The sequence below is a fragment of the Juglans regia genome, chromosome 5, assembly GCF_001411555.2.
Source record: "Juglans regia cultivar Chandler chromosome 5, Walnut 2.0, whole genome shotgun sequence".
In the NCBI taxonomy this organism is placed as follows: Eukaryota; Viridiplantae; Streptophyta; class Magnoliopsida; order Fagales; family Juglandaceae; genus Juglans; species Juglans regia.
Window position 1 is genome coordinate 9,109,378 of NC_049905.1, and position 19,014 is coordinate 9,128,391.

General features: G+C 35.4%; 1 protein-coding gene across 6 annotated transcripts; it reads right to left on the reverse strand.

Moving 5' to 3' along the window:
* Nucleotides 1-3,516: 3,516 nt before the first annotated feature.
* LOC108979031 (phototropin-1-like) lies at nucleotides 3,517-16,866 on the reverse strand. Of its 6 annotated transcripts, none has more exons than XM_018949602.2 (24): nucleotides 16,599-16,866; nucleotides 14,843-15,629; nucleotides 14,547-14,729; nucleotides 13,610-13,701; nucleotides 12,264-12,534; nucleotides 11,920-12,133; nucleotides 11,740-11,810; nucleotides 11,472-11,578; nucleotides 11,311-11,360; nucleotides 11,124-11,228; nucleotides 10,797-10,856; nucleotides 10,626-10,715; nucleotides 10,378-10,454; nucleotides 9,579-9,663; nucleotides 8,954-9,034; nucleotides 8,714-8,817; nucleotides 7,717-7,766; nucleotides 7,141-7,247; nucleotides 6,880-7,011; nucleotides 6,627-6,749; nucleotides 5,684-5,735; nucleotides 4,693-4,805; nucleotides 4,014-4,154; nucleotides 3,518-3,930 (listed from the first exon to the last, which is right to left on the reverse strand). In XM_018949602.2, the coding sequence occupies exons 2-24, from the start codon at nucleotides 15,625-15,627 to the stop codon at nucleotides 3,826-3,828; spliced, it is 3,198 nt and encodes a 1,065-aa protein (XP_018805147.1). In that variant the 5' UTR covers nucleotides 15,628-15,629; nucleotides 16,599-16,866; the 3' UTR covers nucleotides 3,518-3,825. The 6 variants fall into 6 exon arrangements, 3 of the variants coding, with proteins under 3 accessions (XP_018805150.1, XP_018805147.1, XP_018805160.1); XR_001994154.2 differs by having other exon boundaries at nucleotides 3,818-3,930; nucleotides 4,014-4,149; XM_018949605.2 differs by lacking the exon at nucleotides 6,880-7,011 and having other exon boundaries at nucleotides 3,517-3,930.
* Nucleotides 16,867-19,014: the final 2,148 nt, after the last annotated feature.

Sequence of the window (19,014 nt, forward strand, 5' to 3'; positions counted from 1 at the left end):
GGAAGATGAAGTGTGCTAAGTCATGAAAGAGGGATAGTAAGGCACAAAAAGCAGCTGGGACGTGCAAGGAGAGAGGGGAATCACGCGGAACGGATGAGGCCAGTTGCTAGCGGGTGCAGGGGCGACGTTGCACGTAAGGACCGGATGCCCAGTTTTCCTTGGAGGCGGAGATTGTTTTGGTCTGGAGCAGTTTTATTTTTTTCGCATCATTTTTTTTTCGCTCTCGGCAGTTTTGCGTCTTCTTGAATTTAGCGTCTTTAGCATTTTTTACTGCAACATTTTTTTTTGTATTCAACATTTCCGTTTAGAGTAGTAACTAGAGATGTTGGGATTTAATCTTTTTGGGCATTTTGCTAATCTAGAGATGATAGACTAGATTTTCAACTTGAGATTCAAGGAGTAACCCATGATTGCTTGGGGTTGGATTTTCTTTGATATTTTGTGATTTTGATAATTAACTTGTTGGATTACTTTTCAATTTGCATTTAGAAATGATTGAAGTTCTTTGTTCTTAGTTTAGCTCAGTTGTAGACGTAAAGGCACAATTGATACTTGAACAAGTAACAAGATTTTGATGGTTTTCTTTCACTGGTTTACAGTTGTGAGATAATCTATCGAGTAGTTTTATTATACTAAAAAAGTTGTGATTCATTACTATATTATCCAACCATGATTTTTAGGAATGAGAGAATAGTTGAGAGAAGATGAAAAGAAAAGTAAATCCATCACCAAATCAGTGGGTGAAAATTGCATCCCAAGTATTTGTTTTATTGTTTCTTACAAGTTTAAGTCAATTTCTATACATTTTTTTCTAAACCTCTTGATTCTTAGCAATTTTAGAAACATAGATTCACATTTATCTTTAGCTTTACTCATGCTTGAACTTCCAAAACAGCCAACAATTTCACTCTTAATTCAGTCCACACTCCCTTAGTAAATAGCTCCAATTTTGGTGTCGATATAGTTAGTGGTCAACCTTTGAAATTTATTTCTTATTTGTTATTTTTTTTGTTCTTTGCTAGATGTTTTAGTTTAATGTTTTCTTATCCTTTTGAAATTTCTTGTCACCATAAACGGTAATATGTTGTCTTTTGAATATGAAACGTTTGCTTAATTTCCATTGTCCCTGTGAATTAGATTTTGAGATTTACCCTTGTATTACTTTGACAGCTTCTACGCTTGGAAATCGAAATTAAAAGCTGATCAGTGGTAAGGCTTTCCAAAAACAAGCCTATAAGGTGACGTACCTAAGGGAATTTTGAAAGCTGTACGGTAGGTCCAAAGTGCATCAACTAGTTTTAAAGACCAATCTTTGCGATCATGGTTTATTATTTTATCTAAGATTTGCTTAATTTTCATATTGGCAAGTTCTACTTATCCACTTGTCTGAGGATGGTAGACAGCAGAAATTTTATTAAAACTCCCATATTTTCTCATCAAAGCCTCAAATAAACAGTTGTAAAAATGTTTGTCCTGGTTACTAATGATAGCATGTGGTGTACCAAACCGAGACAACACATTTTCTTTAAAAAATTTTATTACCATCTTATTATCATTGCTCCTACAAGCTCTTGCCTTTACCTATTTTGACATATAATCTACTGTCATAATAATATATTGGTATCCAAAAGAAGGAGGGAACGGTCCCATGAAAAAAAATACCCCAGAAATTAAAAATTTCAATCACTAAGATCGGATTTAAGGGCATCATATTACGACGAAACAAAATTCCTAACTTTTGACATATTTCACATGAGCGACAATAGATGTTTGCATTCTTAAATAAGGTGGGCTAATAAAATTCACATTGCAGAATTTTTGTCGTAGTTTTTTTCATTGAAAAATGGTCTCCACAAGCTTGAGTATGACAAGATTCTAAAACACTAGTAATCTTCTCATCAGGGATGTAACACCTTATAATTTGGCCAGGGCAATATTTGGAAAGAAAATGTTCATTTGAATAGAAATTGCATACCTCAGCCATGGACTTCCTCTTGTCTTGCGCACTCCAAAGTGCCTGTATCTCGTCTGTAGTCAAATAATTCACAATATGAGCAAAATCGTTATTGATAGAAACGATGCCCTTACTTGCAACAAACAAAACAATGATATTTTTTCTTATTGTTTTGATATTTGGGGTTAGGCTTATTTTCTTTAACTTTGTTATCCTTTTTTGCATGGAACTTATTCTTCTACTTGTTTTTGTTAACGTCAACGATGTTAATCTTTGTTTTCGTTTCAAAAGAATCATCCTTTTTGTCTTTATTCATAGAATCTTCTTCAATGCGTAAATGATGTTGAAGGGATTCTAAAGAATGTTTTTTTATCATCATGCTCAAGCTTCCTCTTGTAATCATTCCATGTTGAGGGCAATTTTTTAACAATTTCTCCCACTAAGAAATTTTCAGCAATATCAATTCCCATCAATTTAAGATTACCAACGATAAGCAATAATTCATATACTTGGCATAAAATTGGCTTATCATTTTCTCGTCTTAAAATCTATAAAATTTGAAATAATAAGAATTTCGATACCTACTTCCTTAATTTTATATTTTGTTTCCAAAATTTTCCATAAATCTGTTTCTAAATGAGCAGACCAACATACATCATAGATCGAATTGGACAACGCATTGAGGATGTGGCCTTTGCATAAAAAATAGTCCTCTTTCTGCTTCCTTCACTTCTCCTTCAACTTGACACTTTCTTTTAGAGTAGGATTGAGAATCGCCTCCAAGTCATCTTCCAAAATTTATGCGAGTTTCAAAGTGGTGAGGAAGAACAACATCTTTTACTGCCAGTGAATGAAGTTCTGACCATCGAAATGATCAAGATGAACGAAATCTTGGTTCATCACTTGAATGGATTGCATCGCCTCATAATAGAAATTATGTTCTAAAACTATTAGAAAACTATCATGGAAATAATGGAATCATGAAGGTAGAAAATAAAGATTTGGACTCCAAGACTTGATCGTAACGATGATTTTTTTAGAACATATTTTATTCCCTTTTAACGTGCTATAGAATATTGACAAAATTGTTCCTAAGATACATTGAACCTCTCTCTCTTCTCATTGTTCTACAATAACACTTTCATAGAACATCTCAAAAACACCATTTTTTTAGAATTACAAATGGAGAGATATACTTGAGAGGGAGAACTTTAGTTTTTATTTTCTATTCTAAAATCTGATCAGATCAATTATTTTATAACCACTGCATTCCAATGGCTAGAAAGCAACTAGTTTTCTTGTTACGTAACAAATGCCGTCTAATGGCTAGAAAACGACTAGTTTTCATGTTACGTAACAAATGATGTATAACAGATAAAAAAGGGCTAATTTTCTATTTTTGTAACAAATATTGTCTAATATTTCATTATTCATATATTTTAATAAGTTGATGTTCTCCATCAAGATTTTATTTACATATAAGGAAAATGAGATATTACATTATTATTTAAAATACCCAAAAATAATTTTAGCATTTTAATAAAATCTAACACAAGCAAAACCCTGTGAATAGGTCGATTTATACCATCTTTTAGTTGAAAGTTCAAACCAATTGGGATTTAGATTAAACCATACACACATTATATAGGAGATAATAGAACCTTAATTTCCTTTTACCGGTAGCTACTGGATTTTGCTGTTGATGAAAATGCAAGGGAGAAACACAACCCAAGCCGATTAAAATCTGATTCCTCAACACATCAAGGATCTCTCAGAGCCTGTATAGTCTTTGTTTACTGGAGGAGATATGATTCAAATTCTCAAATCATTAATAGGACCGACCGAAAATGAAGACACATTTATCATAGCTACTAGAAAACACTTGTCTGAAGATCCTGCAATCCAGGATCCACAACTTTGGATTCCTTCTCAGCTTCAGTTGTCCCAAAGACAATAGCATCAAGCTTAGGAGGTTTCTGGAAACGTGCACCGTGTCAGAAATTAAATGTAGTATTTCATTCATTAGCTCCAATTCATGCATTTAAGGTTTTAAATTTACCATGTTTCGAATTAGCGCCCAATTGACACCCCAGAAGAAAGGGTGACTCTTAATTTCATTTGTCCCTTCCCGAGAACCCAATCGGTTTTTGGGATCCCTGTTCAACAGACGATACATCAACTGCTTCGCTTGGAGACTAACCTGGAATGGAAGACATTAGCTCTTTTTCAACACCACAGCATGTTTGGTTTATACTCATTGTGGTTATATGTGATTAGGGTAGTTTCCAAACTCATACATAACTTCCTCTTTAAAAGAACAAAAACAAAAGAACTCATGTATAAGGTATGTATGTAGGTGGGAATGTAAGTTTGAACCTTTGGTAAAAATAGCTCCATGCAGTATTTAAGTGAAATGTGCTTCAGTTTTAAGTAAAAGAATCATATTTCTTAAGTTTGCTAGTTTTGGTTTCAGTTGCAAAATCATTCCATGATGAAATTCGCCCGGGGGTGGGGGGCTGTCTTCGTGTCGTTTCAGTTTCACTGTTACTTTTCCAAATGCTGACCTATGGGAATTTCTTGCCAACTGCTTTGTTTTTTTTTTTTTTGCCCCCAAGGGAAGAGCACAATAGATCCATAAATGATGAGTTAAATAAAGCTCGGGATGTTTTTTAAGAAATCATGCCAGTTTTATTAGGCAGTAAACGTGACAAATAGTTTAGGACCAAGATATATCTCACCAGTATTCTTCTTGAAAACTTAAGATCCTTTTGCAGAATATTGGAAAATGTCTTTTGCCTAGTCTTTCCCCTAAATGGTGTATATCCATAGAACATCTCGTACATAATAATACCTGAGAAATGGAGCAGTCAATCAGCAAGGTAGTGTAAGCTATACAGTTCTCAAGAATGGTAACAATAAATGCAATAGTATAGCGTGCTCCGCATGTCACTGATAATATTGGTGTACAAGTAATGCAAATCAAGTATGATTTGTTATGGTTTACATGCTTCAAGAATGAGAAGACCAATGCATATCTTATCATTTCTTATGGACAACTTGTGCATTTGATTTTATAACAATATTTAAATTTTGAAATTTTCTTATCTAATGGATGATCAAGATCAAATAGTGATGATTTGCCTGCAAGTGTTTTAGATTATGTTAGGAAAACCAATATCAATCTCTTCCATTTGAATCAGGAAATTGGAAGAAGCTCTCCTTCCAGAAATACAATTAAATAGAATCATATCATACTCTGACATGATGGTGGAAACTTGCTCATGAAAAAGATAACAGAATTTGAAATACCTAAGAAACAATAAGCTTGGCTTATGCTAGTGTTAGAAAGTGTTTTTAATCTTTTGCATATTGTTCATTGATTTTCTTAAAGCTTAATCTCAGAGTTGTTATTGGTTCTCCACTTCCCACAAAGGATTAAGCATTTCAGATTGCTAGTTTCCCAAGACTAAAGAGCTTTCTTTCTTTTAGTAAATAAATTTACATATTTGTAATTTCCAATTTTTTTGTTTTGTTAAAACATTTATAAAGGGTTGCATTAGTATCCAACTGTAAAGCTTTTACATTTACATTTGGATGGTTTCATGTTTCTAATTTGTATTTCAAGTTTTCCCCCTACCAAGCCAAAGTTTTTAAAAGAAAATCAAAGCCTGGTTTAAGTTAATATATGCACTTCGGATGCCTTATTTTATGAATAAGATAAAAATCTACCGAGAGCCCACCAGTCCACCGCACTAGTATGGCCTGCCCCAGTTATGATTTCCTGCAAAGAATTGAAAGTAATTGGACATTCACATAAAATTCTGAAAATGACAACAGATGAGTCAAAATTAAATCTTATAGATGCATTGGATCTAAAAAAAGTTGTCTTAACAGGTGAAGATACAATTTCTAGGTAGAAACTACACAAGGTGACAGGTTTGCTGAACTAAAAAAGAAAAAGCAGTGAATGAGGGTAAGTCATATCTCTTCTCACCATATAAAACATGTCTATTTAAAGCCTATCTATACATCATATAATTTTTAAACTCCTCTGAAACTACATCATCAACTATCCCACTATATTATTACTAGATGACAATTAGCACTATAAAGTCACATTATCCTCTCCCCATTTTGTATTATAATTATCACTATTATTTTTTGTTTGATTGGTAATTATCACTATTATTATTATTATTATTCTCATTAAGTTAAGTTTATAAAATTAAAAAACAATATATCAAATCAAATTAGTATTTTTTTTTATAATTAGCAGTCTTTTAGTTTTCTATTTTCTGTTTTCTCAACTTATTCCCTTTTCTATGACACACTATATCAAAATGGTTTTTGGTCCATCTCTTCACTAAAGTAAAGTTTGTGAGGTTTATCTTCAACAAAGGAGAGTAAGGGAATAGAAGATCAAATAGCTCAACCAAAATTTTAGATATCAAAATGCTAACGTTTACGCTCTTTTAAAGGTTCTAGTTATGGTATAATGCCTCAAAGTGTGACAACTTAGTTAAATAGAATATTTTTCGTTTCCTCAATTTAGTTATTTCCTCAAAATGAAACACTACATGAAGATGAATTTTTTCTGAGACAATTAGTGAAATTCTTCTAAGATAGACATGTTAAGATCCAGTAACTGTAACGATATTCAATTTTGACATACCGGAGCTATGTACTCCTCAGTGCCAACAAAAGAATTTGATGCTCGCACAGGTTCAGCCATGAAGATAGGATTCTGATGACCTTTGTGTTGCGGTTTCTTTTCAGTTGTACCTGGAATCAAAAGCTGCAAAGAGCACAGCCAAAACCATCATATTTATTCCAAAGTCTCAAAAAATGATTGGATGTATGCCAAGATTTTTTCTTTATTTTTGCTGAAAATATTTATGCAATAGAAGATTTGATAACTAGAATACCTGAGGTTTGCAGGATGTCAAACATAACAAATCAAAATCTGTTATGGACACGTGCCCATTGCGCTGGAGTAAAACGTTTTCAGGTTTCAAATCCCAACTACAAACATTTTCATTTGTACCTGGAATCAAAAGCTGCAAAGAGCACAGCCAAACCATCATATTTATTCCAAAGTCTCAAAATATGATTGGATGTATGCCAAGATTTTTTCTTTGTTTTTGCTGAAAATATTTATGCAATGGAAGGTTTGATAACTAGAATACCTGAGGTTTGCAGGATGTCAAACATGACAAATCAAAATCTGTTAAGGACAAGTGCCCATCGCTCTGGAGTAAAACGTTTTCAGGTTTCAAATCCCTGTAAATTATCCCTGTAAGGAAATCAGCAGGATATTCATTAAAACTATGAAGATGCAAGAATGCAAGGATTTATCTAATTAGTCCATTGTCTAATCCACTATACCCACATCAAGCTGTGGTGACAAACTGCATCAATATATAATGTCAAGCTTTAAGTAGCAGAAAATTTCAGCATTTACACACTGCTTAGGTATCTTAAATATCATTATGCAGGTACAAGGAACACACTTCAGGACGCAAGACAGAAAGGTTCACACAACAATCAGTAGGGCCATCTTGACACAAAAACAAAATACTGTGATAGCATCAGATGTGGAAACAGCTGGGAAAATACTAGCTTGTCAAGCTTGTTCAGATAGACTTCCTTCAGTTACTCGCTGACTATTTTTTTGAATTACCATTTACCAAAACCATCACTCATTACATATATGCTGTATACTGTTTAATAGAAAGACGCATACATAATGCACAGTAGCCTACCCTGACAGTGAAGGTACTCCAATGCAATTATTAGCTCCGCAGCATAAAATCTATAGTTATCAACGACTGCAAGTCAGTTCCAATAAAACTTAGCAACATTAGCAATCACAGAAATAATACGGCTTTGATTGATAGACCAAAAAATTTTCATAATTGCCCAAAGGATTGAAATTAAATGTGTGCAAAACTTGGCTAAAAGCTTTTGTAACTTGTCCAATAATGTAGAGGAAAAACTACCATAAATTTATATTTGCTTAGACAAACAATTCCTTTAGCACTCAGTAAAAGGTCATTTATCAGAACGATTAGCTGCAACTTGGTACCCAAAGAAAAACTTTCCGAACACTGTCTAGGTATCATTTCCTCATTTGAACATCGTGGTGAAGATCAGAACAAAACGAAGTAACTATTAGTATCATGAATACCAAAACAAATGAAAAAGGGTGAATCCATGCGAGCATTAGATTTATTATTCATACAGCAAGGGGCTCATCTGTTTGCAACTTCGGGGATGCCAATCAGAAAAACGTGACGCAAAAAACTAGCTTTTAAGCTGATCAAATTAGAGTGGCCTAAGAAAAGTATGAGTATAATTGGGATTGAAGTTACCATTTTTTTTTTTGTATTGTTCCATTAAAAATGACTCCTATCACCGGTGACTAAGAATACCCCTCTAATTCATGAAACTGTAGAAAAGGGATCAAATGTCTCAAATTCTTCTCGCAAAAGTATAACTGCAAATGGATCACTTTGAATACAGAAAGAAAAAATAAAATAGAATCAGCTTTCAGACTATTTTTTTATAAGTAGCTTCCACACTATGTATAAGCTACAGGATAAGCTTGGATAAATTTTTGTCCAACTACAAAAGCAATATCTTTAAATCATTATTCTATGCTCATGTTATCTTAGCTAACTCTCAAACTCGTTACAAAATGATTTTCCTTATTTATTTTATTTGATTGGAACAGTTTGCTTTTATCTGTTAAACATTTACCTCACTGCATCTTCCTTCAGGACCTTTGTAGGTTGTCTCTCCAAAAGCAGGAAGAGTTCTCCACCAGGGCAGTAATCAGTTATTAGACAAACATGTGTTTTGGTCTACAAAGGAAATACCTTGATTGTATCAGATTCTTGTTAAGTAGTCGAAGAATCAATTTAACTCCTGCAGCTCATAGTTTTTTCTTCATTGAAAACCATCTCCTTTATTACTGAAATTTATAGAGATATTTCTAACCTGAAATGATGCATACAGTGTGGGAAGAAAAGGATGATCTAACATGTCAAGGATTTGTCTCTCTGCACAAGCTCTATGCACCTGTGGAACATGAAGAAAGGAGCTACATGTATAGATGTGGAAGAGTAACAAGAGGACATGATTAATGAACTACTTACAAAAAATTTACTCAACGTGTAGAGAAATAGGAGGAAACAAATTATAAAACTTAATATCCGAGTTGTACATATTTACTTGTCCCTTGAAGTTGAAGCAATAAAACTAAAAAAAAGGCCCTAAATTGGCCCAGTAAGATGGTAGTATCTTCCAGCTACATCGTGCCATAGAGTTTATTTAATGTAGTGATAAAAGAATGGATGAGATTCCTTGTCTATTCAAAGGTTCATTTTATTATTTGCCTCAGTTTAGACGGTAGTAACACAATGTAGTAACACATAACTTAAAAGTTATAATTACATTCAATCAAGCAGCAAGAATAAACTTGGATCTCTAAAGCGAAGATAGCCTAGCTAAAATATTACATAAATGTAAAACAGAATCCAATAAGAAGTGATAGGTATGCTTGACTTCCCGCTAAAAAAGAAAACATAAAGGTAAATAAGATGTGTATAACCAATTTCAATACCTTGTTACGGTTGAGCATAACACTTTTATCCATAGCCTTCATGGCAAAATTCAGACCACTTCCGCACAATTCCACCAAATGCACACTGCGATACCAGTCATGAGTCATACAAATTATCCAAAACACATACAAGATTAAATCAAGATTTAAGATAAAAAGGGGGTATCAAATATAGACCATAATAAAGTCAACAAGCTCTTGTGAAGATTTCCAAGCAAAAGTTCAGCTTCCATTTGCATCTTACTAATATCTTTAGGTAGCAGATACTAGGCTAGAACAACTTTGATTTTGTTATCGAAATCAGCCATTTCTACTTCTAACTGATAGAATATAGTTAACACTACTTATTAACATCAATTGAGTAACCCTAAGTTGTTATACGGGCTTTGCAGTTGAGGTCAAAATACTAACAGTACTTCCAAAGGTATTGGTGTAAGAGATGGTCTCATTCTAAATAGCAGAGTATGTGCAAGTCATATTTATGTAAATAAGGTATCATAATTTCTAAAAACAACATTATGGGTTTTAAAAAAAACAACATTATGGGTTTCAACCGAGACGTCAAGTATTGGCAACAGCTTGAGTCACTCAGCTGTTTAATAATGACAACCCAAGAAGTCAAGAAATTAATGTTGGATTCATGGGGACTGCATATTATACTATTCTAGGTCTTGTTGCAACTTGTAAAATTCCAGCCAAACAAACTTAAGTTTCCATGGCATTAAGTCTGACTCCACTCTATATACTACAGTTATTATTGCCGCAAAACTGATGGGAAAAATGGAAAAGAGCATCATACGTCCCAGTATCACCAGATCCCAAAGGTTTTATTGGCCTGAAATGTTTCAAGCCTATCTGTTCTCCACTATCTAGAATCTGCAAACGGGTTACATGAGCAAATTAGAGAGATAAAGGGGAGTAAAATTCAAGAAAAGATAGGAAAGAAAATCCAAATACTTGAAGAGGCAATGAGGAATGTTGAAAAATATAGCATAAATCTTAAGAAAAAGACAAATATCTTCAATAACCATATTTTAAGATTAATACCTTTTGGATAGCTCTCCAAGAGGGGCTGTCTTTCCTGTGAGGTTTTGGGCGAACTACCTTGGAATGGTTAATCCATAAATCTTCTGGTTTCTGTGGTTGGAAAAAAAAATACTTGTAGTAATTGTTTACGTCCAAAAGCTTTTCAGAAAATGTGTTTCAAGGGGACATTACCAAATTAGCATCAGGAAGCTCTCTCACTGCATCATCAACATTTTCTGCAGTTTCTTTGACCTAAGAGCAGATGTCAAGTCAAGATGTTTAAGAAACCCACCAATGTTTTGTAGCTGTAAGCTGTAAACAAGTTGAGATTTTCACTCCCCCTTTCCTCTATCCCACCCAAATTAAAAATAAAAAATAAAGAGAAAGAAATCATGTTAAGAAACTAATACGCAGTGACCTCTGAATTGATATTTGTAATTTTGCACACCGTTATACCCCAAACAAATCCAAAAGCAGATTATGAAAGAAATAAAGCAAGCATTTGAAAAAGGTGTAGACCAGTTTTTCACTCTCTTTTGCAGTGTCTTCTGGAATGCAGTTGTGAAGTGGCTCAATGTGTTGACTACCATCTAATTGTACCCCAATAAAATACTGTACTTCACCCTGTTGAACAAGTAATATTCTGATTAACTCTCTTGTTAAGATCACATTATGTACTTGTGAAGATTATTTGCACTGTGCATACTTTTTGATCACGCATGGGTTGCAAATGAAACAGGTTCCAGAACTTTTTACCTGAAATGAGTGTAAAAGCTATTTATTAAGGAGGGGATAAAAAGTACTTTGTTAAGTAGCATTTCATTTATTTATTTTACATAGAGTAGAAATTGTATAGAGAAAGCACACCACTCTTCGTGTAGTTAATGAGCTGGACCGTGACTTCTGTCTGGTTGTCAACTGCCTCTCTAATTTTCCTCACAGTTGCAGGATCAGTTTCGGGTCCTTGCAGAAACCTATAACATCCAAACAAAATAGATATCTTTGTTGAATCTTATAGGAATAAGAAAATGCACTGAACCTTGGCTAAAATGCATTCCCTTTATTACTGGATGGAGATACATTCCATTTTGCATCATTTTCATACTTCAAAACATCAAACAATTTTGAGGCACACCTGCAATTTCTTCCCAGGATTTCTTCACGACTATACTCCGTAAGTTCTAAGAAGCTATCGGATGCAAAAATCTGAAGATTCGAATAATAAGAAACATTATAGAAATATTCATCAATGTGCTTAGTGAAATCCAAATAACATAGTTAGAGCAAAACAGATAGTTCCAAGTAGAAATCTTACAATAGGATTATCAGGGAGCCTTGGATCTGTAATGACAAAATTTTTCTCGATGCGCTCAAGTGTAGTAGCAAGATCAATACCCTTTCTCATTTCCTTCTTCCTTACTCTGTCATCAACATGGTCAAGCCACTCATCATCATTACTTCCATCATCATCCATAGCAGTTTCAAAGTCAAGACTTCCCTTAATGTTGGATTGACTTTTCCTAATAATCCTGATCACAGGTAGAAGAGCCATATGAGAAAGGAGCTTACATTATATACAAAGACAGTGATAAAAAAGTGAAGTCAAATATAAAAACTGCATTTGAAAGTATGCTTATCATTCCAGACAGGATGCTATACCCCATAAAAGAACGCCTACTAGATTTTCTCTGTTTCTTTTTAGGTAACTCACTGAGGCCCTGCATTGAGCTTCTAGTGCTTGCAAGTGAGTTCCTCCTAGGTGGAACAAAACTCTCTGAGTTTCTCCTTGCTAGTGATTCAATCCTCTCCTCTTCCTTGCCACCTCCTGATTTTCTGAAGGGGCGATTTATTGATTCGCTGAGTGCACGAGGTCTCTTCACTGCCTGCACAACCTCAGAAACAGAACTGGTAGCCATCTCTTCCTGGCGAGCTGCAATAGACAGTGTATTCAATTAAGCCTAAAATTGTTTGTTTTTTTAGAAGTACATCTTGAACACTAAATCATATTTTAAATCAAAATCGTTTTTTCTAATTTGCAAAATACGTCTTACCACTAACAAATTATGATACCTTGGGAATTTTCATGACTATAAACCCATTATCCAGTATTCCTGTTGGGTTTTTCCTTTCCTGATCGTCTCAGTGCCATACTGGAATTCTTAGAATGCTGGTGGTTTCTGATATTCTGGGGAAATTGCTAGTGTCTAATTTGATTGAAATAACTAATGCAAAAACATAGAATGTTCAGTTTCTTTGCAGTCTGTTTATCTCCACAATAAAATAACGCTTCAGTTCTTGGGTTAATGCTGGCTTACATACTTTTGCCATGTTTGCAGTAAACAGATAAAATCAGTACATTCCAGAATGGTTGAAGTTAGCTTCTGCTTACATTTTGGAGTAATGCTTGTGTTACATCTATCATATTCACAACAAATAATCTACAACACCTCAACGAATGCCTCCAGTTCCTGTAATCCATTTCTTACTAGAAACAAATGGGGCCTTAGACATTATGAGTAATCTCAAGGTTCCTAAGATAGAGGTTTCTTTAGGATTATCAGGATGGCATTTCCAACTATACTTGAAATTCCTGTAAAAAGTTACAAATAGTTAATTGGAAGGACTTGCCTCTGTTAGAATGAGTGTCCAAGCCCAGTGTGTGTTCCTCATTGTTGAGTTATGGCAGTTGTACATATAATTTATCATTTATATCGCAGTTTAATCAAGTTTGTTTTGGGGGAAACTTTCTATTGTTCCAGTCTTTAGTCTTTAGTTTACACTAATTCTTGAGCCATGCAAGAATTGTATAACTATCCTTGATCTTTTTCTCTCATAGTTTATAAGAAAACGATTATAGAATCCTTTTTTTCATCATCCAACTCCATGGAACTCAACTAAATTCAAATAGAACCCAAATTTCATTAGAGGCTCTTTTTTCCCCAATAACAAATAATGAGCCCCAACCGAATATGAAAGAAAGAGAGAGGATGTGGCGCAATATATACCATCATATCGAATCAAGGACTCTGGCAATCCATTGGGACGCACCATTTTATCCCTGGACCCCTCTGTATGCTTGCTAACCTCCATTTGCATCCTGCCAAATCACCAAAGCAACAACAAAGATAAGGAAAGCATTCCATTATTGCCAAATTAATAAATTCCCAGCTCCCTGTCTTTCCATCACCATCCATCAACGATTGGACGGTAAGAAGTTCATCACCCATGCCCATGCTCATAGCTTAAAAGGCCGGACCACATTCCATATCACAATCAAAGAATTGAATCCAGCAAGGGACAGTGTTGTGGGGGCAACACAGTTGGCCGAAAAGTTGGTTCTTTAATACGGAGACATCCTACATGCTTGATCATGATCATGCTAGGAAGAAGAGGTAGTCCCGGTGTTTCTATTTTTTTTTTTCCCCAACATTTCACATCCCCATTTATCAATCACTTGATTCTGGTAACATCGTTGGCCAAAAAAATTTAGGTTGATGAATACAAAAAGGATAGAACTTTTCAAAAACATTTCAACTCATTTATAAAATTGACTTGTGTTTTTTCAACGTATGAGAAGCAAATGTTTCTTTAATAAGTGATATATATCAGTTTTTTAAGTTTTACTTTTTAAAAAAGTAACCACTCTTCTCACTTATTATATATTTACAAAAAAATCAATATGAAATCATTTTTACGTATTCTTTTAGAATGTTATGTATAATAAATATGTAAAAATAAATGTATATAATATAATTTTTTTTTTCAACTTCCTCCAATCGAAAATTGTTACGTGTCCTTAAGCATGTGATAAGTAATTTTTAAATATATGAAGTAATTTTTAAAAAAATATTATTATAGAGTTTATTCACAAGAAAAGTAGAAAAAAAAAATTATAGAGTTAATTTTATTTTATATGAAAATTTTTGTCCAAATAGAACTAACCCAATAAATTTAATGATTTTTCCAGTGTCGTCCTTAATGGGTGTAACAGTGAGTAAATTCCAAAACGGCGTGCCATCTTTCTTGTAATTGAGCAACCTCCCACAGAAGCTCGACCCTGCCTCTAATGTCTCTCTTATCTTCGCTACGTCTTCTGGGTCTGTATCCTTACCCTGTAAAAACCGACTGAGACAGGCAGTCCCCACCACGCCAAATGTCATTAACAACCTTCACATGATCACATGCATATATGACAGTTATTACAGTTGAAACTGAGGGGAAATGCACAATATTATTACCAGTTCCGACCGACCACCTCTTTGGATGTGTACCCTGTCATCCTGAAGAATCCTGCACTGGCGTACATTATCGGACAATCCGGTTTGGTCGCGTCGGAGACCACAAACGTTTGTTGGAACGTTGATAAGGCGTCCCTTAGGTCCTCTGATATTCTCGGAATCCCACTCTCTTTCCCTCCTCCGTCTTCCGATAAGTCGCCGGAGCTTCTCATAGAGTTGTTCGAGTCTCTTTTTGGGTTTCCAGGCTGGTTGTTCGAGTCATTGACTTCGCTTCCACACGAGCTTCGCACAGAGTTGTTCGAGTCTCTTCTGTGGGGTCCGCTGCCACCCGAAGTCCTGACGGAAACCCCTTGCGGCTTGCCCGTCTCTGTGTCGGTTTTTAGCACCAAACCCCACTCGGCCGCACGTTGTGCCGCAGCACCGACTTCTCCCGACCATGATTGCCTCTTGGACATCGGTTCCTCGTGATCATCGTGCTCATTTAAGATCGCCAAGAAGGTCTTCTGGGGGATTGCTGCTGGTGATGCCATCGGTGGTGGGGTGGAGTCCTTGAGGGCCATCCATGAGGTGGCGATGTCCACATTCCGACCAGACTTGGAAGAGCGCTTGGGAAACTGGTCCCGTCGGTTGCTTACGCGTGTATCTAGCAAGCTCCGCCATTTGGGTTGTGAAAGGATGGCCTGGTTGGTTGGCCTAATAGAGTAGTTGGTGGGATTGAATACTTCGAGCGACCGTCTGGGTGGTGATGGTGTACTGAGAGACGATTGCTTGTTTGATTGGTCCATCTCTGCAGCAATGAAAATGACAACAAGTGAATGTTTATACATACATACATACATACATAAAATGAATATGCACGAGATATATAGCTGTACAGAAACTGGAAATCTTGTAAGTGATTGAAATCCGGGTTTAGATGGACCTCGGCTACACAACTATTTTGGGCATGTTTAACCAGGATTTTTGCTGTCATCTGAGAATGCGGAAGCAAGTTGCAGAACGGTGCTATGAACTGCGATTTTGCAGTTTTCTGATTGGGAGTGAGAGAGATCACTATTAAATATTGGTGTAGTTTGGGTTGGAGTTTGGATTCCAAACATTAAATACCTCCACATCTTATACCCATCTCTCCTAATAGTCAATTTGCATGCTTTCCTACATGGAAATTATGGTGAATGTTTTTTCATCATCGAAAGAAACTCTACGCGTCTCATACTTTTTTAGTGTAGTTTTATTCCTATGATCATCAGGTTAAGGGACCCAATAAAAAAAGGGATAGACATTAGAAAGAGCAAAGATCTGAAGTTGTATCCAAGCAAAGACAGATTTCTAGGTAGTTTGATAATGAATTGAAGTGTGCAACTCAGTAGTTTGCTGCGGGTGAGAGTCGGAGAGAACAGAACTAAACATAACAAAAAGAAAAAGAAACACCAACTCTGCAACTCATCAAAGCTAGGAAAGATGAAACACTGAATGGATAAAACAAAATCAGAACGCAAAAGCAATATGAGATTTGTACGGCTATCATCTGGGGAAAAAAGGAGGAAAAAAAAAAATGTAAAACCATGGCTTTTGGTGCTTAAGATCAGATGGCATCTCCTCGCCGGCCTGTAATAGAGAGGGCAGATGCATTCTGAAAAATAACCCTTTCCGGAAGAACTTTAAGAATTGATTAACCAATGATCAGTTGCATGAAACTTCTGAGTAGGAAGAACATAGAAATTGCAGATATATAATTCATGACAAGAAATTATACCCCATGAAAGATCGGCGACTAGATTTTCTCTGCACTGAGCTTGAGTTCCTTCTAGATTGGAGCAACACTCTGAGTTTCTCCTTGCTACTGATTCAGTCCTCTCCTCTTCCTAAATGTCGCGCGCCACCTCCCGAATTTATAAAGGGACGATTTATTGATTCGCTGAGTGCACACGAGGTCTCTTTTCACTGCCTGCCCAAGATCTTGGCACAATTGATAGAAGTACTGTGCTAGCTAGCCCATGAATATATGGGTGTTCTTCAGTACTGTTCAGTCATGGCAGCTGTGCATATAATTTATCCTAATTTGATGGATAAAATATAAATGCTAAGGCCGCGTTTGTACGTTTAGACGATTTCAAATAATTTGAGTTGATCTATAAATAATAATATTTTGTACATCATATTGAGATGTGTTTAAATATAAATAGATTTAGGGCTCATTTGTTTTTGGAGATGAGATTAAAGTTAAAAAGTTGAATAAAATATTATTAGAATATATTTTTTAATATTATTTTTGTTTTGAGATTTGAAAAAGTTGAATTGTTTATTTTATTTTGTATTGAAAGTTTGAAAAAATGTAATGATTAGACGAGATGAGATGAAATATTTTCTCAAAACAAACAAGGCTTAGATATGTGTTTATTGACTCAAATAATTTTAATAGTATTTATAAATTACTTAACTATGATTATAGAATTCTAAGATATTAAGTAGAAGTATCAATATGTGACACGATCCGTAAATTTAACATGAACACGAGCCTAAGTGACCTCATTTAATTCATTATCAAGTGTTTTTTTTTTTTTGGAAAATTTTATGTTGTTCCAATCTTTATAGTCATTAGTTTACACATACTAATTCTTGAGCCATGATAACATAAGAGATAATTTAAGTAAGAGCTTTGTTACACAATCTCTATCATATTTTATATTCTATATTTTTTAAAATTTTTAAAATTTTTAAAATTTTTAATTTTTTTTTTTTTGAGTTTATTCTTTTTAAATTATTTAAATTTTCTATTTATTATTTATATAATAAATATTTGATAAAAAAAATAATAAAAATTAAAAATAATGTAGAGTATTAAGAAGTTGTAAATATTTTTTTGTAAAATATATTGAGGCTGGGCCACGTTTCATATCACAATCAAAGAATTGAATGGAATCCGGCAAGTGACAGCATTGTGGGGGCGACACAGTTGGCCGAAAAGTTGGTTATTTATTGAGGTCTTGACATCCAACATCCTACGAAGAAGATGCAGTCCCGGTACTGTTTCTTGCTTTTCCGTTCTGTATTGGCCTGTCAGATTAATAAAACATGGGTATGTTCTGAGAGAAATTGGACCAAATTAGTAGGATGCAGTCCCGGTACTGTCAAATCTGCATATGCAGCAATAATAGCTCAGCTTAGTGGTCCTAGTTCCTTACATCCCTCTCTAATTTAGACAAAGTTATGGTCCTTAAAAATCCAAGTCCAAGATCGTCTTTAAACTTTTCAAAGTTAAATATCCGAATCGAATTAAGCACAATTTTTTTTATTATTTATTTATTTACTTTTTTGTTCATTTTATTTTAATTTTATTTTTCTTCACACATTAATTTTATTTTTCCCGCATGTTTATTTTTTTTCTTCTTTCCGTCTATATTTCTTATTCACCCGTAAGTCTTCCTCTCGTCCACTCCATGCACACACGACACAGCCTTTCATCCGCGCACACGTCTCTCTCATATCTTTAAGATTTTCGCATCATATTTATACGCACACATTAGCCATGCTTAGAGAAACTGCTCTGTTACGTTCGTTGCTGCAACCTTATTTGTTTCCTTAGCCTCCTGTCGCACGAATCAGCCTCTCCTAGTCCGACGCCCATCCCTCCACCAAGTTCCAGCCCCTGCTACCCTCTTCAACCATCACTCCACTGCCGCAAACGAGATAGCCAAGACGCATCTTGGCATCATTTTTCGTGGTGTTGCTGCATCAAAAAAGCCATCGCTGTGTGCACTCAGCCGAACGAAAGCCACCCAGTGCGAGTCTTTCCCCTGCACGGCGGAAGCCACCAGTCATTACCCAGCCCCTAGTGAAACCGTAAGCCACCGTACCTGCACCATACACACGATGCCAACCACTGGCAGCCACGAGAAGTCATCCCCTGTTTTTGATCATCAAAACAGAGCCATTATCTCCACTGCGTAAGGCTCTTCTATGGGCTGCCCAATCATTAGGAGGGTTGTTGCGTGCAACCGTCGCCACCTCTGCCCCGGGCCATTATCACCCGCTGGAAATCAGTCCTCCACTGCCTAGTGATGTCCAGCGCTACCGTCCGAAGCCTCCATGCACGCCACATGGTGCGTAATCTCTCTCTGTCTCTCGCTCATCCCTCTCTCAGCCGCAGCTCATGCCCCCCCCCCAAACCC